The following is an 18472-nucleotide window of genomic DNA, read 5'->3' as shown; positions in this document are numbered from 1 at the left end:
ATGGGCCAGACGATCCTGCCGAGCCTCGGATAAGGTGGGGGTTTGCCGGTGGTTGTCTCTTAGCTTCGATTTTGACAAGGTTCTAAGCGATTTTTTCAGTCCTTGCTTAGGGGACCCCTTTTTAGGGTACCCGACATATAGCTTGTAAAATTCAGATTGTGAATTTATTCTATAGATGTGTTTGCGTGTTCAGGCTTTCAGTACCCCTCTTATAACGCTGAACTTTCAGGATATCATTCTCTGTACGTTCTACAAACAAGCATCTTTTCATGTAATTGAAGAACAAAACAGAATAAAAAATAATAGAACATTACAATATCAGCAACGCTGGTTTTAAGTTAGCTGATGACTCGTTATAATCATATTGTATAATATATGTAACAATGACTCATATCATTACATAGCTGTTTCAGTGCCACTCCGATCCTGATGGAGCTATCGGCTGAAGAATCTTGTACGTATAATACCACTCAGCATTGTTGGTCTCCTAGAACAGTGCACGGTAAACACTGGCAACTGCAGATACAACAAGTTACAGATAGCTGGGCACCTGGTTTCTGCCCAGCTATGTTTTGAAAACGGGGAAAGTCGAAGAAGAGAAAATTAGCCGACAAAAAAGGAAACCTCATGTTGTTGCAGATGACCCATCAGAGTGATCTGAAACTTTCTACAGGGTCCGAGTCCTCAAGCATTGAGGCCGCCTGGAAGCAATCCGCGGCATCAGCTAGCCTGCCGTCCTGCTTGTGAACCTCCCCCAGGTAGAACCAAGCCATTCGGTTTGTGGGTTCGAGCCTTAGGGCATCCGAGAGGAAACACCTCGCCACAGGTAGGAACTTGGGCCCTTGTTTACAGAGGAGGGCACCGATAGAGACCTTGGATGGGACATGCTCTACCTCCATAGAGAGGGCGTTGAAGTATGCAGCCAGCGCATCCTGTATCTTCTCGTGCACCTCATGTATGTTACCTGGGGAAAGGCGAGGAATCACAGGATCAGATATATGGAACAACAAACACAAGATATAATCAACTTCTCAGGCTTACAAATATCTGGCCTATATGAGCATTAAAAGTTCAAAAAAAGGGAGGACAGTATGCATTGTAAATGAATTATTATTTAATAGCCATTTATGATAACATACAAATATACAAACAGGCAGACATGAACGATACATTTCAAACTAAGTACATCCCCATTAGCCAGAGGCATAGGCATCACTAATGAAACATGAGTTGTAACAAAGTTTCCTCACCTTCTGCATGAAGGGTTGTTGCAGAGTATGTTTTGAGGGCTTTAGCCTTCTGTAAGCAAATCTCTGCATCTCTCCAATAGGAAAGACTAGAGTACAAGTTGGCAAGACCTTGCCAAACTTCAAATTCGCTCACTTTATCCTCGTCATCCTGACAGAGTGTTCACATAGAATTAGACATCAAGAAGATATGCTAAGGTATAAGAAATGTAATTAGATGAAATAAGACTCTAGATAGGGTGCATCTATGTTAGTCCACTTCAGCAGTTAATACAAACACCAAAACAGCTCTCTTTTGGACAAACATAAATGCAGTTTCAAGAACAAATCTTTTGGATAACACTTTTCAGTGCAAGAATCTGGAATTCTGGACACCTTAGGGAAAAGGTAGTCTTTTTACATCTAAGAATCTCAAAAGCTTCTTTTACAAGCAAATAAGGATTTCAAGCATGTTCACAGAAATCTCAAACATCCCATTAAAATAAAAACACTATGCAAATTAAAAAATGATCTTTAGTATTTGAGAAGACAAACCTCTGTGCCATTTTTGGCAGATCCATAAGCCTTTCGTTGTGCCTGAACAAGAGCAAGAAGGGTGCGATATGCTTCAACTGCTTCCATGGGCAATGATTGAGCAACCTTCAATTTAGCCCTTATTCTAAGCAATGGCCCTTGTTCCCACTTCGCGGTCTCATCTAATGCCGCATCAGTCACAACTTCAGCTTCTGAATACCTTTGTTGTGCAGAAAGAACCAACAATAGCAACCTCCAACCTTTAGAGACAGATCCACCAGTTGCATCAATGAACTCCTTCGCACATTTCAAGGCAGCATGCATGTTCCGCTGCTCAGCATACTCAATCCCCATGTCAAATATTAATTCTGGGTTGTGACGGTCAAGAGAAATTGCCTCATTAAGTGACTTCAAAGCCTCAGTCTGCAAGAGAGATCTTTGGTGATCAGATGAAGCAACCTTAGACTTCTTGGACAGGCAACTCCCCAGAACATGGAGGGCCACACTCTTTAAATGGCCATCTGATGATTCAGCATCTTTGACTGCTCTCTTTGCATACTCTACACCCTCAGAAGAAAGAAGATAACTGGAACTGCATATCTTGGCAGCTAACAGAAGGGCCATTATGTCATTCGGACTCTCGTTCTTATTCAAAGATTTTCTCAACAAGTTTAATGCAGCTTCATTATGAGAAGCTGCAAAATAGCACAACGCTAGACTATACCATCTCTCAGATCGAGGGTATATTCCAGGTAAAACCTCTTCGAGGTGTTTGGCAAGAATAGATGTCTGGCCACATAGTGACAATGCAAAAGTTAAATGCTCCATAACAGATGGATCCCAGTGTGTCTTCCCAAGGAACCACTTCTTCAATAGTATCATGAGCAATAGGATTGCCTCTTCCAAATTATTCCTAGGAACAAATGAACCTTCAGTTTGTGAAGCCAAGCTCGGGGGGGCCACCTCTACACCACCGTACAACAAGAAAACAGCAAATCTCTTCTGAATCCTTGTGCAGCATTCATCATCGAGATTCCATTGACTTAGAAGAGCACGGCGGTATGAAGCAAGTGCTTCTTGATAGGCCCCAGCTTGCTTCCAAAGTTCTGGGAGAAGCTCAACAGATTTACTGACAGTTTCCTGCAGCTTTTGTTCAACCATAACACCAGGTATGCCACATTGGAAGATACTTTCAACAGCATCAAGGACACTTTTACACTGTTTAGCAGCCTCTGCAAGTCAATGGCTTCAGAAAGTCAGATAAACCTAATTGGCTAATTGATATAATTATATAGTGAGATGAACAATTCATACCCATTGCCTTGCCCAACTTTTGGAGAGACATTGATTTCAAGTAAATGGCTTCAAGAACAAGGCTAGCAGCATGCTGTGATCCTGAATTTGACGAATCTGTCCGTAATTTGTTATTTCGCTTCGAGAGTGGTTTTTCAGAAAGAGATGGTTGGAAGCGCTGAATAGCAGCTTGAAGGTCAATTCCATCAAATACTCGCAGAGCAGCTTCCACATTGCCTCTCTGATATTCCAGTCTCCCGAGGAGAGCTCTAGCTTCCTAATATTAACAGAAAATACAGAAACTACAGTTAGCAACAATAAATACAACTATAGTTTAGTATATCCCAGATAGAAGCTTATGTAGGTTGTTGATAAAAAGTTAATGAATACAAATATAGGAAAGCAGACTGTAGCGATAAATATTGAGAACAAAGATCGTCATGTAAAAAAAAGAATCGAATGCACAATTTTCACTGGGCACACACTACGACCATATCTCTTCTTTTTCCCTCTTGTTGTGTCATGTGGGGCAGCCGGGGGTTGCATGGTGACCGGCTGCATGGTGTCCAGAGGGGGCGCAATTACCGCAGCCAGATTTGGTCAGCAAAGGAGAAGCATGCGGATCAGCATACAGGGAAGGCAAGATTTAAGGGCGGTGACCGCGCCCCTATGGCGCCAGCAGCAATCAAGGAGCAGCATGCAGATCAGCATGCAAGGAAGGCAAGAATTAGGGGATTTATGGGGAGTTATGGAGTCACTTTATTTAGCAGGCCAAGTGCCTATATATATCCATGTACCAGCTCTCTGATGGATAAGTCATGTGTGGCTGGTCTTTGTGGGGCTGTTGTTGCTCACATGGTCCTTGTGGCTGTTTTTCTGTTTTTAGGACAGCATCTTAGACTAGAGGACAGCATCTTAGAGGACAGCATCTTAGACTAGAGGACAGCATCTTAGCTAGGACAGCATATTAGCATCTTAGACTAGCATCTTAGACTAGCATCTTGGCATATGCTTGGCTGGCTAGCAGCCTATAAATATGTAACCCCAACCCCTCAGGTTGGTATGGCATTTGTGTGAGCTTGTGTGAGAAATAGACAAGAAAATTGCCCCAACTCCTAGTGTCATCCTCTCTCGATGAGAGTAAGAATTCTCCTACTACCAAGAGTGAGAATTCAGCGACTAACAAGTGGTATCAGAGCCGTATTATCCTGTAGCCTGAGCATCTCTTGCTCATCTTCTCTCCCAGCCCCACAACAGCCCCAGCTGTTGGCAGCAGCAGCTCCTCCGACCGCAACTGTTCACTCCTCTCCCAGCTCGTCTGAAGCAGCCCTCTCCCCACGCAGCAGCCCCCCGATAGCGCGTCATGTCCGCAGGGCAGTCTCAGCGCTCGGTCGCCTCGAGCACGCGGCGTCGGCAGGAGGCCGAACTTGCCGCGGCAGAGGAACGCGAGCGAGCGGCGGCAGAGACCGCTGCGGCGGCGGCAAGGGCGTCGAGGCTGGCAGCGGCGGAGCTGGCAGCAGCCAGAGCAGAGGCGGAAGCGGCGGCGGCGGCGAATGCAGCGCGTGCGGCGGCGGCGGAGGTCGAGGCTCTGCACGGCAGCATCGGCAGCTCCATTTCCGCTGACGACACCGCCGACGCGGACCTCGAGCTGCTGGAGAGGGAGGCAGCGCGAGCGCGGGCGGCGCAGTGGGCGAGCGACGTGCGCGGCGGCAGCCCAGACAGGCGCGGACGCGCTGGCGGCGCTCCTGGAGGAGGCGCGCACGGCGGTGGCGCTCCTGGGGCAGCCGCGCACGCCCACGAGCGCAGCGGCAGCCCAGACAGGCGCGGACGCGCCGGTGGCGCTCCTGGAGGAGGCGCGCATGGCGGCGGCGCTCCTGGAGGAGGCGCGCACGGCAACGGTGGCGGACGGGTCGATGGAGAGCGCGGCCTTCACAGGCAGCGTGGCTCTCTCTCCCCGGATCGGTACCGACGGGTCGATGGAGAGCGCGGCCTTCACAGGCAGCGTGGCTCTCTCTCCCCGGATCGGTACCGTGGTTACCACGGGCTCCAAGCTGTTGTCAGGGACATCGGTCCCGGCGGTGGGTGGCCTACCCTCACCAAGACCAACTACGTCGAGTGGGCTGCGGTGATGAGGGTAAAGCTCCAGGTGCGGCACATGTGGGAGGCAGTCCGGTATGGCGACGTCGACTACGACCTAGATCGACGGGCGCTGGATGCTCTCATCGCTGCAGTCCCGCCCGAGATGCAGTTCTCGCTTACCAGCAAGCGGACTGCCAAGGAGGCTTGGGACGCCATCGCTGCGGCACGCATCGGCAGCGACCGCGCTCGCAAGTCCACACTGCAGGCACTTCGCAAGGAGTGGGAGAACCTGGCCTTCAAGCCAGGTGAGGACGTTGATGACTTTGCTCTCCGTCTCAACACTCTGTTGCAGAAGATGGTGCAGTTCGGCGACGACACCTACGGCGAGGAGAGAGCTATCGAAAAGCTCTTCCGCTGCGTCCCCGAGAAGTACAAGCAGATGGCTCGCTCGATCGAGTCGTTGCTGGATCTCTCCACGATGTCGATCGAGGAGGCGATAGGTCGCCTCAAGGTCGTCGACAGTGATGAGCCACAGTCCCTCTCGGGGCCCATCACCACTGGCGGGAAGCTCCTTCTCACTCGGGAGCAGTGGCTTGCCAGCCAGGGTGACCGGAGGAAGGGGGAGCCTTCTTCCGCGACAGGCGGCCGCAAGCGTGGCAAGCCGCGCAAGGCGCGCAGAGACGCCCAGGCCGGGGCGCGAGGACGTGCCGAGGGTGATGCCCGCGGAGGCGCCCAGGGCGGCGCCGTCGGCAGGCACAAGCCGGCACGAGACGACACCTGCCGCAACTGCGGCCAGCTTGGCCATTGGGCCAAGGACTGTCGACAGCCACGACGTGGCCAGGCCCACGTCGCACAGGCGGAGGAGGAGCCGGCTCTGTTCATGGCACATGCCAGCATCGAGCTACCTCCAGCGGCACCGGCCGCAGCGGCTCTCCTCCACCTCGACGAGCCAAAAGCACACGCCCTCCTCGGCGACAGCTCCGGCAACGACAAGACTGACGGGTGGTGCCTCGACACCGGCGCCACCCATCACATGACCGGTCGACGGGAGTTCTTCACCGAGCTTGACTCTAGCGTTCGAGGCTCCGTCAAGTTTGGGGATGCCTCCGGCGTGGAGATCAAGGGCGTCGGCTCCGTCATCTTCACCACCGTGTCTGGTGAGCACAGGCTGCTCACCGGAGTCTACTACATCCCCGCGTTGAGGAACTCCATCATCAGCTTGGGACAGCTGGATGAGAACGGTTCGCGCGTGGTGGTTGAGGACGGAGTCATGAGGATTTGGGATCGTCGTCGTCACCTTCTTGCCAAGGTATCCAGAAGCGCAAATCGACTCTACGTTCTTAACGTGCAGGTGGCACAACCCCTCTGTCTCGCTGCTCATCGGGACGACGAGGCGTGGCAGTGGCACGAGCGTTTCGGGCACCTTCACTTTGAGGCCCTGAAGCGGCTCAGTGCCACGGAGATGGTGCGAGGCCTGCCGTGCCTCGACCATGTGGAGCAGCTCTGCGACGTCTGCGTGTTGACGAAGCAGAGGCGACTCCCCTTTCCCCAGCGGACGAGCTTTCGAGCCAAGGAGAGGCTCGAGCTTGTGCACGGGGACTTGTGTGGCCCGGTGACACCGGCCACACCGGGAGGACGACGCTACTTCCTGCTGCTCGTCGACGATCTCTCCCGCTACATGTGGGTGATGGTCCTCGGCAGCAAGAGAGAGGCTGCGGACGCCATCAGGCGCGCGCAGGCTGCTGCGGAGGCGGAGTGCGGCCGCAAGCTGCGCGTGCTGCGCACCGACAACGGCGGCGAATTCACGGCGGCTGAATTCGCGTCGTACTGCGCTGACGAGGGCATTCAGCGCCACTACTCCGCGCCGTACAGCCCGCAGCAGAATGGCGTCGTCGAGCGGCGCAACCAGACGGTTGTGGGGATGGCTCGGGCCCTCCTCAAGCAGAGGGGGATGCCGGCTATCTTCTGGGGAGAGGCGGTGGTGACGGCCGTCTACATCCTCAACCGCTCGCCTACCAAGGCGCTCAACGGCAGGACACCGTACGAGGCTTGGCATGGGCGCAAGCCGGCGGTCTCCCACTTGCGGGTCTTCGGCTGCCTCGCATTCGCCAAGGAGCTTGGCCACATCAGCAAGCTCGACGACAGGAGCACTCCGGGAGTGTTCATCGGCTACGCGGAGGGCTCGAAGGCCTACCGCATCCTCGACCCGAAGACACAGCGTGTGCGCACGGCGCGCGACGTTGTGTTCGACGAAGGGCGAGGATGGGCGTGGGACAAGGCAGTGGACGACGGCTCGGCTCCGACGTACGACGACTTCACTATCGAGTACGTCCACTTCGAGGGAGCTGGGGGAGTAGGCAGTTCTTCGGCGAGCGCGTCTACCCCAGTCTCCGAGCCTCCACCGACCCCGGCACCTACTACTCCGATAGCACCACGCTCTCCAGCCAGGACCTCGGCTGCGATGAGCTCTTCGCCGGCTCCACCACAGCCGGCAACGCCACGCACTCCAGCACCGACAGGCACCACTCCGGGCACGTCTACTCCACCACCAGCTCGTGTCGAGCACGGCCCGGTTGAGCTCGCTACTCCGCTCTCTCACGACGAGGAGCGCGTCGACGCGTACCACGACGGTGAGCCGTTGTGGTACCGTACGGTGGAGAACCTTCTCGACGACCAGCCGGTGCCGGGACCGGTGCCTCACGACCTGGAGGCGCAGTTGCACCTTGCGTGTGACGACGGCGAGCCTCGGTCGTTTGCAGAGGCCGAGAGACACGCAGCATGGCGCGCCGCGATGCAGTTGGAGATGGATGCGGTTGAGAAGAACCACACCTGGGAGCTTGCTGACCTTCCTCGTGGTCACCGCGCGATCACCCTTAAGTGGGTGTACAAGTTGAAGAGGGATGAAGCCGGCGCCATCGTCAAGCACAAGGCTCGCTTGGTGGCACGAGGTTTCGTGCAGCAGGAGGGGGTCGACTTCGACGACGCTTTTGCTCCCGTGGCACGGATGGAGTCCGTGCGACTCCTCCTTGCGCTAGCTGCCCAGGAGGGCTGGCGTGTTCACCACATGGACGTCAAGTCGGCGTTCCTTAACGGCAACTTGAAGGAGGAGGTCTACGTGCACCAGCCGCCGGGATTTGCGATCCCCGGCAAGGAGGGCAAGGTGCTCCGCCTGCGCAAGGCCCTCTATGGCTTGCGGCAGGCACCGAGGGCGTGGAATGCCAAGTTGGATTCCACGCTAAAGGGGATGGGCTTCGAGCAAAGCCCGCACGAGGCGGCCATCTACCGACGGGGCAATGGAGGAAATGCCCTGCTGGTGGGTGTCTACGTCGACGACTTGGTGATCACCGGCACCAAGGATGCGGAGGTGGCGGCATTCAAGGAAGAGATGAAGACCACCTTCCAGATGAGTGACCTGGGGCCTCTCTCCTTCTACCTGGGAATCGAGGTGCACCAGGATGACTCCGGGATCACGCTTCGACAGACCGCCTACGCCAAGCGCGTCGTTGAGCTAGCTGGGCTCACCGACTGCAACCCAGCTCTCACTCCGATGGAGGAGAGGCTGAAGCTGAGCCGCGACAGCACGACGGAGGAGGTGGACGCTACACAGTACCGGCGCCTTGTGGGGAGCCTTCGCTACCTCGCCCACACACGGCCGGACTTGGCATTCTCCGTCGGCTACGTTAGTCGGTTCATGCAGCGACGGACGACGGAGCACCAGCAGGCTGTGAAGAGGATCATCCGCTACGTTGCGGGGACTCTCGACCACGGCCTCTACTACCCGAGGTGTCCTGGGGCGGCACACTTCGTCGGGTACAGCGACAGCGACCACGCCGGCGACATCGACACCAGCAAGAGCACAAGCGGGATCCTCTTCTTCCTCGGCAAGTGCCTCGTTAGCTGGCAGTCGGTCAAGCAGCAGGTGGTGGCCCTGTCCAGCTGCGAGGCCGAGTACATAGCGGCCTCCACTGCTTCGACTCAAGCGCTCTGGCTCGCTCGACTGCTTGGTGATCTCCTCGGCAGAGATACTAGAGCGGTGGAGCTCAGGGTGGACAGCAAGTCCGCTCTGGCCCTGGCAAAGAACCCCGTGTTCCACGAACGCAGCAAGCACATCCGGGTGAGGTACCACTTCATCCGAGGCTGTTTGGAGGAAGGGAGCATCAAGGCGAACTACATCAACACCAAGGACCAGCTTGCGGACCTGCTCACCAAGCCCCTTGGGAGGATCAAGTTCCTTGAGCTCTGCTCCAGGACCGGGATGGTTCAACTCTCCCACAAGACGACGCACAAGACTTAGGGGGAGAATGATGGATAAGTCATGTGTGGCTGGTCTTTGTGGGGCTGTTGTTGCTCACATGGTCCTTGTGGCTGTTTTTCTGTTTTTAGGACAGCATCTTAGACTAGAGGACAGCATCTTAGAGGACAGCATCTTAGACTAGAGGACAGCATCTTAGCTAGGACAGCATATTAGCATCTTAGACTAGCATCTTAGACTAGCATCTTGGCATATGCTTGGCTGGCTAGCAGCCTATAAATATGTAACCCCAACCCCTCAGGTTGGTATGGCATTTGTGTGAGCTTGTGTGAGAAATAGACAAGAAAATTGCCCCAACTCCTAGTGTCATCCTCTCTCGATGAGAGTAAGAATTCTCCTACTACCAAGAGTGAGAATTCAGCGACTAACACTCTCATGGGGATTAAGCAATAACAAGACAATTCTATCTCCCAATTCCCCTTCTTCAACAACAGGGCGCTGAGGAGTAAAACCTCGCCGCGAATCCAATTCCCCCAAATGCTCTAGTCTCCCACCATGCCAACTTTGCCCGGCCTTCCTCCTGGCAATGGTTATCCTCCAATTCCCCAAATGAACTAAGGTTCATAACATGTTGGTGGCTGATGGTGGGTTTCATTTCCAGCCTATCCCAACTTGCTTGGGACTAAAATATATTTTTGTTGCAGTGGTGGTGGTGCTTTCTGGTTACAGTTACAGACCACAATCAAACAATCTTAGCTAGTATACATACAATTATCAATGTTGAAAAAAAGCTTTCAGAGCAAAAATAAGCCTACGAATAAGTGCCTTGACTTCCATCATCATTATCTAAACAACACAGGATTTAATTTGATATGGATGAAACAGTGCATAAAGTAACTCAGAACACAGTATAGAGAATTAAAGATTCTGAAATCTTGGCATCAACTATGTCACCGTTGTCCTACAAATGTGTCCAAGATTTTTTTGTTTGTCATAAAATAAGTTGATTCAACATTAGCTGGCATCAAAACTGCACAATCATTTTATAGAAAAAAAAATAAAGAAACTGAAGGGAATATCCTCTCGCCACAACAAACATTAAGAAAAGTACCAACTTGAACTAAACAGAGAAGAATAATCATCTGGTGATGATCATTCTGCTAAAGGAAGTGGATCGGGAGCGCATCAGGCATGTGGTGGAGGGCGTGATGCAATGGATGAAGACTTTCAAGCCCAGCGTGGTGGAGCTCCCTGATGTTGGCGAAATCTAGCGCCTGTAGCGATGTTTTGGAGTTCTTGTCTGGTGTATGCCTATAGAGGCCTAATGTTTCTCTTTTGCTTAGTTTCTGTTTTGGCCTTGGTTGGTCTTGTGCTGGTTAAACTGGTAACCCCAGTCTTGTATCGGATGCTTCCTTTCTTAAAAGCAGAGGTAAAACTCTTTTTTTTTTTAAATAATCTGGTGATGGTTTGAAATTCCACCCATAAAAATGAAATTGCTACAGCATTAAAATTGAACGTGCACAGTTGACCTTTGCATTATGGTTTTTGAGAACTAGAGAAAACAAAGGGAATGGTCATCCTTTTGTCAGTCACCACTAGAAACAGTAACATAAGAACATGCCAGTATCCAACCAAACAAAGAGGGTGATTTTCCACATTCAATTCCCATTTGTAGATATTGTGAATTATTTCTAAATTCAACAAAAAATATCACCTTACTGTCTGATTTGAACTCCAAAAATGGCACCACCTTTGCTAGTTCTAGAATGGCGTGCAGCTCCCAAAGTCATCAAATAAAATCACAAGCCACAGGTGAAGCATAATCCTACAGCTAAACCAACAGCCACACATGCTATCTCCCAACAAACTGCCAAGTTCACAAGGCAGCACCACATACCCACAACTCCGAATCATAATCGTATAGTTACACAATGAGCCACAAATTCACAAAATAACATAACCCACCAATTAAACAGTAATCATAATTCAAACGATTAGACCATTGGCCACATAATTGAACTAAAAGCAATATCATTTCCAAACATACCCTCACTTGAATTCTGACAATTATGTATACCAACAACACAACAACTTCTACATTACTTTGGTTTTCAATATTGAAACTCTCCACGAAAAGTGGAAATTTTGGACGCAAGGAATAATCATTTCCATCATTTACAAATTCTGGATAGCTAAACCAAAAATGCTGCTCAACTAGACCAATCCACGCGATGTTCTGAAAAACATCACATAAGGATGGTCACTACGACCCCTGAAAAGAACCAACATCGATCTCCCAGACGCAGTCCCCTTCCAAGTTCCAAATGAAATGAAGGAACCAAACGTAAAAACGCCATTTTGTGAGAGCGTATAGTTTCAGAGCCTGAAATTTCGCCGCATCCCGATCTCCCCCAAAGCGCAACAAAGAACGCCGCACGGACTCGCATTCACCACAAAGATTCCATCTTCCCACCCCATTTCGCCCAAACCACACCATAAATAACTGGATTCACGTTCCCAGATCAAGCCAAGAACGAGCGGCAGGGGGCAAAGAGATTTCGAGACCTCGTAGTTGAGGGAGAGGCCCTCGCGGAGCGACGACTCCGCTTCCTGGATGTTGCCGTCGTCGACCTTGGCCTCCGACGAGCCCGACGCCGAGGCGCCCGCATCCGACTCCGGCAGCGCCGCCTTCCCCTTTACCGGGGACGCGGCGGCCGCCGGAGGCCAGTCCCCGGCCGGGCTCGCCATCGCTGCCGTCGTCGATCCCGATGCGTCACCGCTGCCGCCGCGGTAGCGGGATTCCTCCGGCGAGCATGCTAGGACAATGTGGGGGAAGGTGCCGTTGGGTACGACTACATCTACGAGAGGGAGAAGGCGAGATCCAACTCTATTCTTGGGAGTTTCGGGAGCTCTTGTTTTGTTTTTGTTTCCCCCCGGCCCCGGAGGAAAACAACTTTCTATTTGCGGTATTTCTCCAATGTGAATTCGGCAGTTTTTTTATGTAAAATTTGACAGTAAAACTTGGCCAATTTGCAAAAGGCTGCCTACAAACCAGTGAGAGTTGCTAAAGTACCATCGAGTCAGTAAAAACAAACTTTTGCTGCATTTTATGGACACCCGTGATGCTAAAATCCTCATCGTAATTTTAGTTTTGAACGGACTCGAAAAAAATAGTTGAATGCTTTAAATATTAACATGCAAGTAGATCTAATCGCAGTGCAAAATTTAGAGTTTGTTGGATAAAGTAAAATAAATGTCTTCAAGTTGCTCATTCTCTAGTCTAGTTATAAGATTTTAGAGTTTGGTTGGTTTAGCTCAAAAAGTCGCTACGAGTAGTGAGGTGTGAAAAAACTATCGCGAGCCATGTGTGGTAAAAAAAAAATTATAACTATTTAGTCAAAACAACTAACTTACTCACACTCTTTTTGTCTCCCTTGAAACAGTGGTAAATAAACCTCACTTCATCCTTTTGGAAAAAAAAAGAAACCAACAGCAAGATTCAAGATATTATGAAAATTGTACTATGCGAAGGCAGCTTCATTTAATTGGTGTCCTTCTTTTTTATTTACGAAACATTTTTTAAAGCTAAAGCAAACACAACCTAAGAATAACTAATCCCTATGCCCTAAAACTCATATTTTGTCCATATTCATAACTAAAATGTCAACTACTTTAGTATGGAAGGAGTAGGTCATAAAATCCTTGGTTTTTAGGCTTTAGGGCCCAAATGAATCTATCTCCCAGAACATGTATCGAAATAACTAGCGTCCTGATTTACAACACTACTTCAGTAGTACTTTTCATCGAAGGACAGTATTTTTCTCTCACAATAAATCAGCATTAACATCGGCAGCAGCTAAATTTTAGCGAAACAAACATAGCCTAAATCATAGAAGTTATGTCATTAGAATCTATGGGTATCAGACCCCGTAAAATCCTAGATAATTAGATCATAGAAATGATGTCGACGAAAGTCATATATAATCACAATGGTATCTCTTATTATCAAAGCAGGAAGCTTTGGCTAGCAACCAGACGGTCCACGTCGCCCCGTTTTTTTTCGTCCATCCAATCTCCCATCGTGCGGTCTAGATTGATTGTAGCTGCTTCCGTTTCCTTTGGCCGCGTCTCAGGCTATCCGCGTCACTCCATCGTTTACAGCCGTTGGATCTTCGATCGTGAGGCCATGGTTGTCTGGAGCAGATTCGGCCGGGAGCGGCTTTTACCGCTCTGGCTTCGCTTCCACAGCTTTCCCTTACCTTTCTCTTGGTGTTGTGCAGCTTCCGCTCTGGAGCTGGCCCATTAGATATATACGCCGGCTTCCGATTCTGCCTTCCCGATCCTTCCACCGCTCCCTCTCGCGTCCGCATCCGCGACTCTACCCTCTCCCTCATCTCTCACGGCGGTGGCTAGGGCAGGCCCCCAGCCCGGCGGCCAAGCGAGCCCGTGGCTCGGCGGCCCCCTAGCACGGACGCGCGGCGGCCAGGCGAGGCCGCCAACCAGCGCCACGCCGCGGGTGTGGCCCCCACGCACGGCGGTGCGGCAGAGCGAGTCGAGTGCTCCTGTCGGCACAGCTGTGCGGTGCGGCGGGTGGGCCAACAGTGCCCCCAGCACGCAGCGGCTCCCGCGTGAGCAGACGCAAGTGAAGGTGGCCTCTCTCCTTGCTCCTCCTCTCTTTCCCTCGCCGGTGCCCAGTGTCGATCTATGCGGTATGTGGTTGTTGCCTTCTTTGCTGGGTCGATCCGAGGCCTCCATGGCCGGATCCGGTCGTTCCCCGCGAGAGCACCCAGCACGGCCAGCCCGGAGTCACGAGCGGCCCCCGGCGACGCAGCCACCGAACGACGTCTTCTTGCCCTGCTTCCACGAAACCCTACCTGCCTGTGCTCCATGGCTCTGGCTGCGCGTGCCATCTTCGTCGTCGACGGCCACGGTGGCGTCTGAGCTCCGAGTCTGGATCTGGCGGATCTCTTGTCTCCTCGTCGATTTATGGGACGCAAGGTACCCAGCTAACCCCACCACACTTCTGCTGGCAAGTGCATCGCTCCGCTGGTACAAGCTGTGAAGGAATCAGTTGTCGGCTGACAATTTCCTCTGAAATCGTCTAATAGTTATTTTTGTATTCTGTGTTGTTCTATTTTTTCGGATGTTCTACTACATCCAGTGTGTTGGAACAATCGCTCAGGTTCAAAGATGCAGCTGGCACCTAATCTGCAAGTTCAGTGCAAAAGTCTTGAGAAGTCTAGACAAGCTAGATCAGCAGCGGCGATCACGTCATCTTCAGTTTGTTCCTGCTACAAAGTTAAATTAGTATATGTATTACTATATGCATATAATAGGGTATCATTTAGTGGTTCACAATCATCACTCTCATGTCTGCCTTGTTCCCAGCATGTAGCATTTGAGCTTGCTGTTCCTCCTGAGGACATCATTGCAGACCTCATCATTGCAAACCATCTGCTCTTTGCCATTTCGGGGGAGTACACTGGATTTCTTGCCACAGAGGCCACTTCACGCAGTGGGGGTAAAGTTGTGATGATTTCGTTCTAACACCGTCAAAAATTATCTTCAGCTTTTCCTTTGGGTCATTTTGCAATTTGCTCTGTGCACATCTTCAGTTTGTTTCCAGCTAAAAAATTAAATTAGTATAAATGACATAAATGAGCTACAAATTGCTTCATGAAATATCTCTAAGGTTGTATTTAAAAAATAGATATGGCTTAATTTATATTTTTCCATCCACACATAAAAACAGTGCAAGGTTTATATGTGCGAAACCTGAATGGGTTAGTTTGTATTTACACACCTAAAATGATGTCGTGTTTAACAAAATGGAATTTGGGCCAGTTGCTGTAGCTCAGTACCTTAGTTTTTTTGTCTATGTGCTGAATCCATTACATACCTGCCTTCTCTTTGTGTTGTCTTATTTACAGGCTTATTTCATTGCGTTAGGTAATTTCATGTTCGCGGCAGCTTCTATGCAGATGCAGTTTCCTGGATGTGCTCCAGCAGACCCTACACGCACCCTCCTCGACCTTATTTGCATACTCTTGAACGGCTCCTATGGTATTGAATGGTCTGTCTTGCTGATTTTGGTGCCAAAAATATTTCATATATTCTACTGTTATTTAATATGTTTGCATCTCAGCCTCACATAACTGGATTGAAGCTATATGAAACCTCTACAACCAAATAATACATTAGACTTTTAAATTTATATAATTATTCCCTGCTACAGATACTTTCAAATTTATAGGTTCTCCCTGCCAAAATCTTAAAGTTTTCCCTTACAAGCTATGTGAGCTGCTACCTTCCCACCTCCATATGTTCACTTGACCAAGTATTAGCTGATTTGTTGCTGCCTATTTCCCTATCAAAATTTTAAAGTTTTCTCTTCCAAGCTACGTGACCTCCTAGCTTCCCACCTGCACATGTTCACTTGACCAAGTATTAGTTGGTTTGTTGCTGCCTATTGACATACCATATTTACATAATATAAAAGTGCTTGTCGTATTGTAGTGCTGATGATTATAGTTACAAGTGTTTTTTATGCCTCGGTTTGAAATTTGGAGTGGCCACGATTTAAGATTTGGAGTGTCTATAGTCTGGATTTATGAGATATTTTGGGTTTTCATTTTTTTGTCTATTATTACCATGGATTATGTCACATTCAAATTTGGACTGAACAGCTCAAGGCGCTGTGCAGGTATTCTGTTCTTCATGTGATAATTTTGGAATGCTTCTTGTCTTCAGTTAACTCCAATCTCCTAATGTGCTGGTTTTTTGTTTCATATTTACTGGGCAGGTTGCTTCTTCATGAAATCAATTTACATTTATTCAGTTTTATCATCTATGCTACCGTGGTTTACGTTCTTGGCACCACGTAGGTACAACAGCTATATATAGTCATGCGATCTCCCTGACTATATTTAAAGCGTTCGTTCTAAAATTAACTGAGTTGTTAGTTATGCCGGCCATTTTTTCCCATTAATCATGGAGATGTATTTGCCTTTCACTGCCCATTTACACTGTCTAATTAAAATGTACTGTCCTTTTCCTATTTACACTGCCTAATCAACGATATAATATATGGAAAAATCCTATTATACATATTCAGTTAACATGTGTTAGTACCTTTCGTATAACACCATCTCCATACCACAAACAGGTCCAAATCCAGTGTCTCCAAGCTCCAGCCAAAACGCAGTACCCGTAGGCCTTCCCAAGTCCCAAAATAGGTAAGCACTACGCAACTGCTTGGGCTTATACGTAACTTCATACTCTTGCACTGCTCCACACAATTTCTGAACCTGCTATTATACAGTATGCAAATCAGTACATAGTACAAAGAGTTGTCGCTGAGCTTTTTGGAGCGCCCAGTAAACCACACCTGCACAGCCCCTCAAACAAAAATAGACGGCTATTCCCTAATTTAGAGTTATATCCATCAACAGAACTACTAGGCAAGCCTTACTTATATAGCCTTTCACGTCCTTTGTAAATGAATTGACCTACAACATACAGTCCAGCTTCTTCAAAGCTTAAAAAAGGAATACCATGTCTAGCCTCTTTATAAGCAAGGACCGTTCGTTTGCCTACATGTAGCAACATTTTTCGAAGGTGACAATATCATTTTAATAGTTGGAAACTAAATAACCAGAAGATATCTCCCTGCTATTGTTGATTGTAGCAGGATACAGCTTTTAGGTTGATGTATATACCATTAGATAGAGGTCAGCTAATCGACACATCTATCATTTTAGTTTTTTTTAACAAATTTGGACATCTAAGATGTCGTGTGCACCACACCTAATGAGGTACATCTTTCATGGTTCTATTGATTCTCAATCTTGCTTTCTTTTATCGGCTTCACATTCACGCTTGCTTTTTTTAAACTAATGCAAACTTGATGGGGTTTATTTTAGCTATTGCTTAGTATGCCATTCCTTTGCTACACTCTAATTCCCGTGCCTTTTTACCTAGCTTCATAAATCTAAGACCGTCTAAATTAGTATATTTTCTCCTCTGCTGTTTATGTTGGTTGGTGGTTTACATAGTCCAAATTGAAAGCACAGGAACTGCCTCCTGCTAATTTTTAGTGTTTGTACTTGCAGCGCTGGAGTAGAAATCATCCATCGTGGTATGTTCATCAGCCCAACCTTTCAGTTTGGACCAACAGTCCTCTAAATTAAACTCCTAATATTATTTTTATGCAAAGATTAAATATATTTTTTTCCTACGCCTTAACCAGGTGATTTGCCGGCGCGCGCGATGGCGCGTGTCATGGACTAGTGCATAAACATTTATCAACGAAGTCGTCTATGATAGTCTAAGAGATACAAGATTGCTAATGTTATATTATGTACATTTCTAGTATTCGTGGCAAGTAGTACATCTCAGTTCAAAATGAGAACCGAGGTAAGCTGATAAACAATGGCCGACTATGGTAGGAAGACTCAAACGATATGGGCTGTCTCGAATAGGAGATTCAAATATAAAATGAGTCTCCAATAGAATATATATAGTCTTCAACATAGTACTTATATGGAATATCTATTTTGGGTATCAAGAGAGGTATAACTCAAATTTGAGTATCCTCTCCTGAAGACCCATTTATAAAAAGGATTATCTTTTAGGTCTTTTGTTGAAAAAAAAATAAAAATAGTTATTGAACTATTTATCTGTAGCGCTACCTAAATATGAAATAAGTCTTGTATTTTGAGTAGTGGTTATTGAAGACAGTTGAAATATGCCTAATCAACTCCTCCAACATTATTAATTATTACAACTTGCAAGCAATGACACCCTCACAACCAGAACCTCTGACTATCTGAAATATGCTGCTGCAGGCTGCAGCCGGCATTTTCTCCCTGTCATGATGCTGCCAGGTCGGTAAAGCTTCCAATGTCCCCTAGGCAAAGCTTCACGACCAGTGCCTCGCTAATAAACCATGATTAAAAATACTGTTGATTAATTTATTGTGAGAAAAAATATATTATTCATTGGCCGAGGACGCAGGAGCTTTGGGGGACTGCGAAGTGCAATTCAGCTGGAGCTTTCCGGGCGGTGGGCCCGACCCATGTATATGCCC

General features: G+C 48.8%; 1 protein-coding gene across 1 annotated transcript; it reads right to left on the bottom strand.

Moving 5' to 3' along the window:
• Nucleotides 1-331: 331 nt before the first annotated feature.
• On the bottom strand, nucleotides 332-12293 carry LOC136504825 (protein NPG1-like). The gene is made up of 5 exons (XM_066499848.1): nucleotides 11950-12293; nucleotides 3075-3330; nucleotides 1782-2992; nucleotides 1251-1398; nucleotides 332-964 (listed from the first exon to the last, which is right to left on the bottom strand). The coding sequence occupies exons 1-5, from the start codon at nucleotides 12130-12132 to the stop codon at nucleotides 648-650; spliced, it is 2115 nt and encodes a 704-aa protein (XP_066355945.1). The 5' UTR covers nucleotides 12133-12293; the 3' UTR covers nucleotides 332-647.
• Nucleotides 12294-18472: the final 6179 nt, after the last annotated feature.

This window comes from Miscanthus floridulus, chromosome 14, assembly GCF_019320115.1.
Source record: "Miscanthus floridulus cultivar M001 chromosome 14, ASM1932011v1, whole genome shotgun sequence".
NCBI classification, from domain to species: domain Eukaryota; kingdom Viridiplantae; phylum Streptophyta; class Magnoliopsida; order Poales; family Poaceae; genus Miscanthus; species Miscanthus floridulus.
This window is presented reverse-complemented; position numbering and strand designations above follow the sequence as displayed.

What these genes read in the sequence shown, in the direction of transcription:
- LOC136504825 (XM_066499848.1), bottom strand. Translation starts at nt 12,132, where the DNA reads ATGGCGAGCCCGGCCGGGGACTGGCCTCCGGCGGCCGCCGCGTCCCCG. An exon ending in AAAGTTGGGCAAGGCAATGG is followed by an intron (nt 2,993 to 3,074) that starts GTATGAATTGTT and finishes ATTGACTTGCAG; the next exon opens with AGGCTGCTAAACAGTGTAAA. An exon ending in CTGCCAAAAATGGCACAGAG is followed by an intron (nt 1,399 to 1,781) that starts GTTTGTCTTCTC and finishes ACACTCTGTCAG; the next exon opens with GATGACGAGGATAAAGTGAG.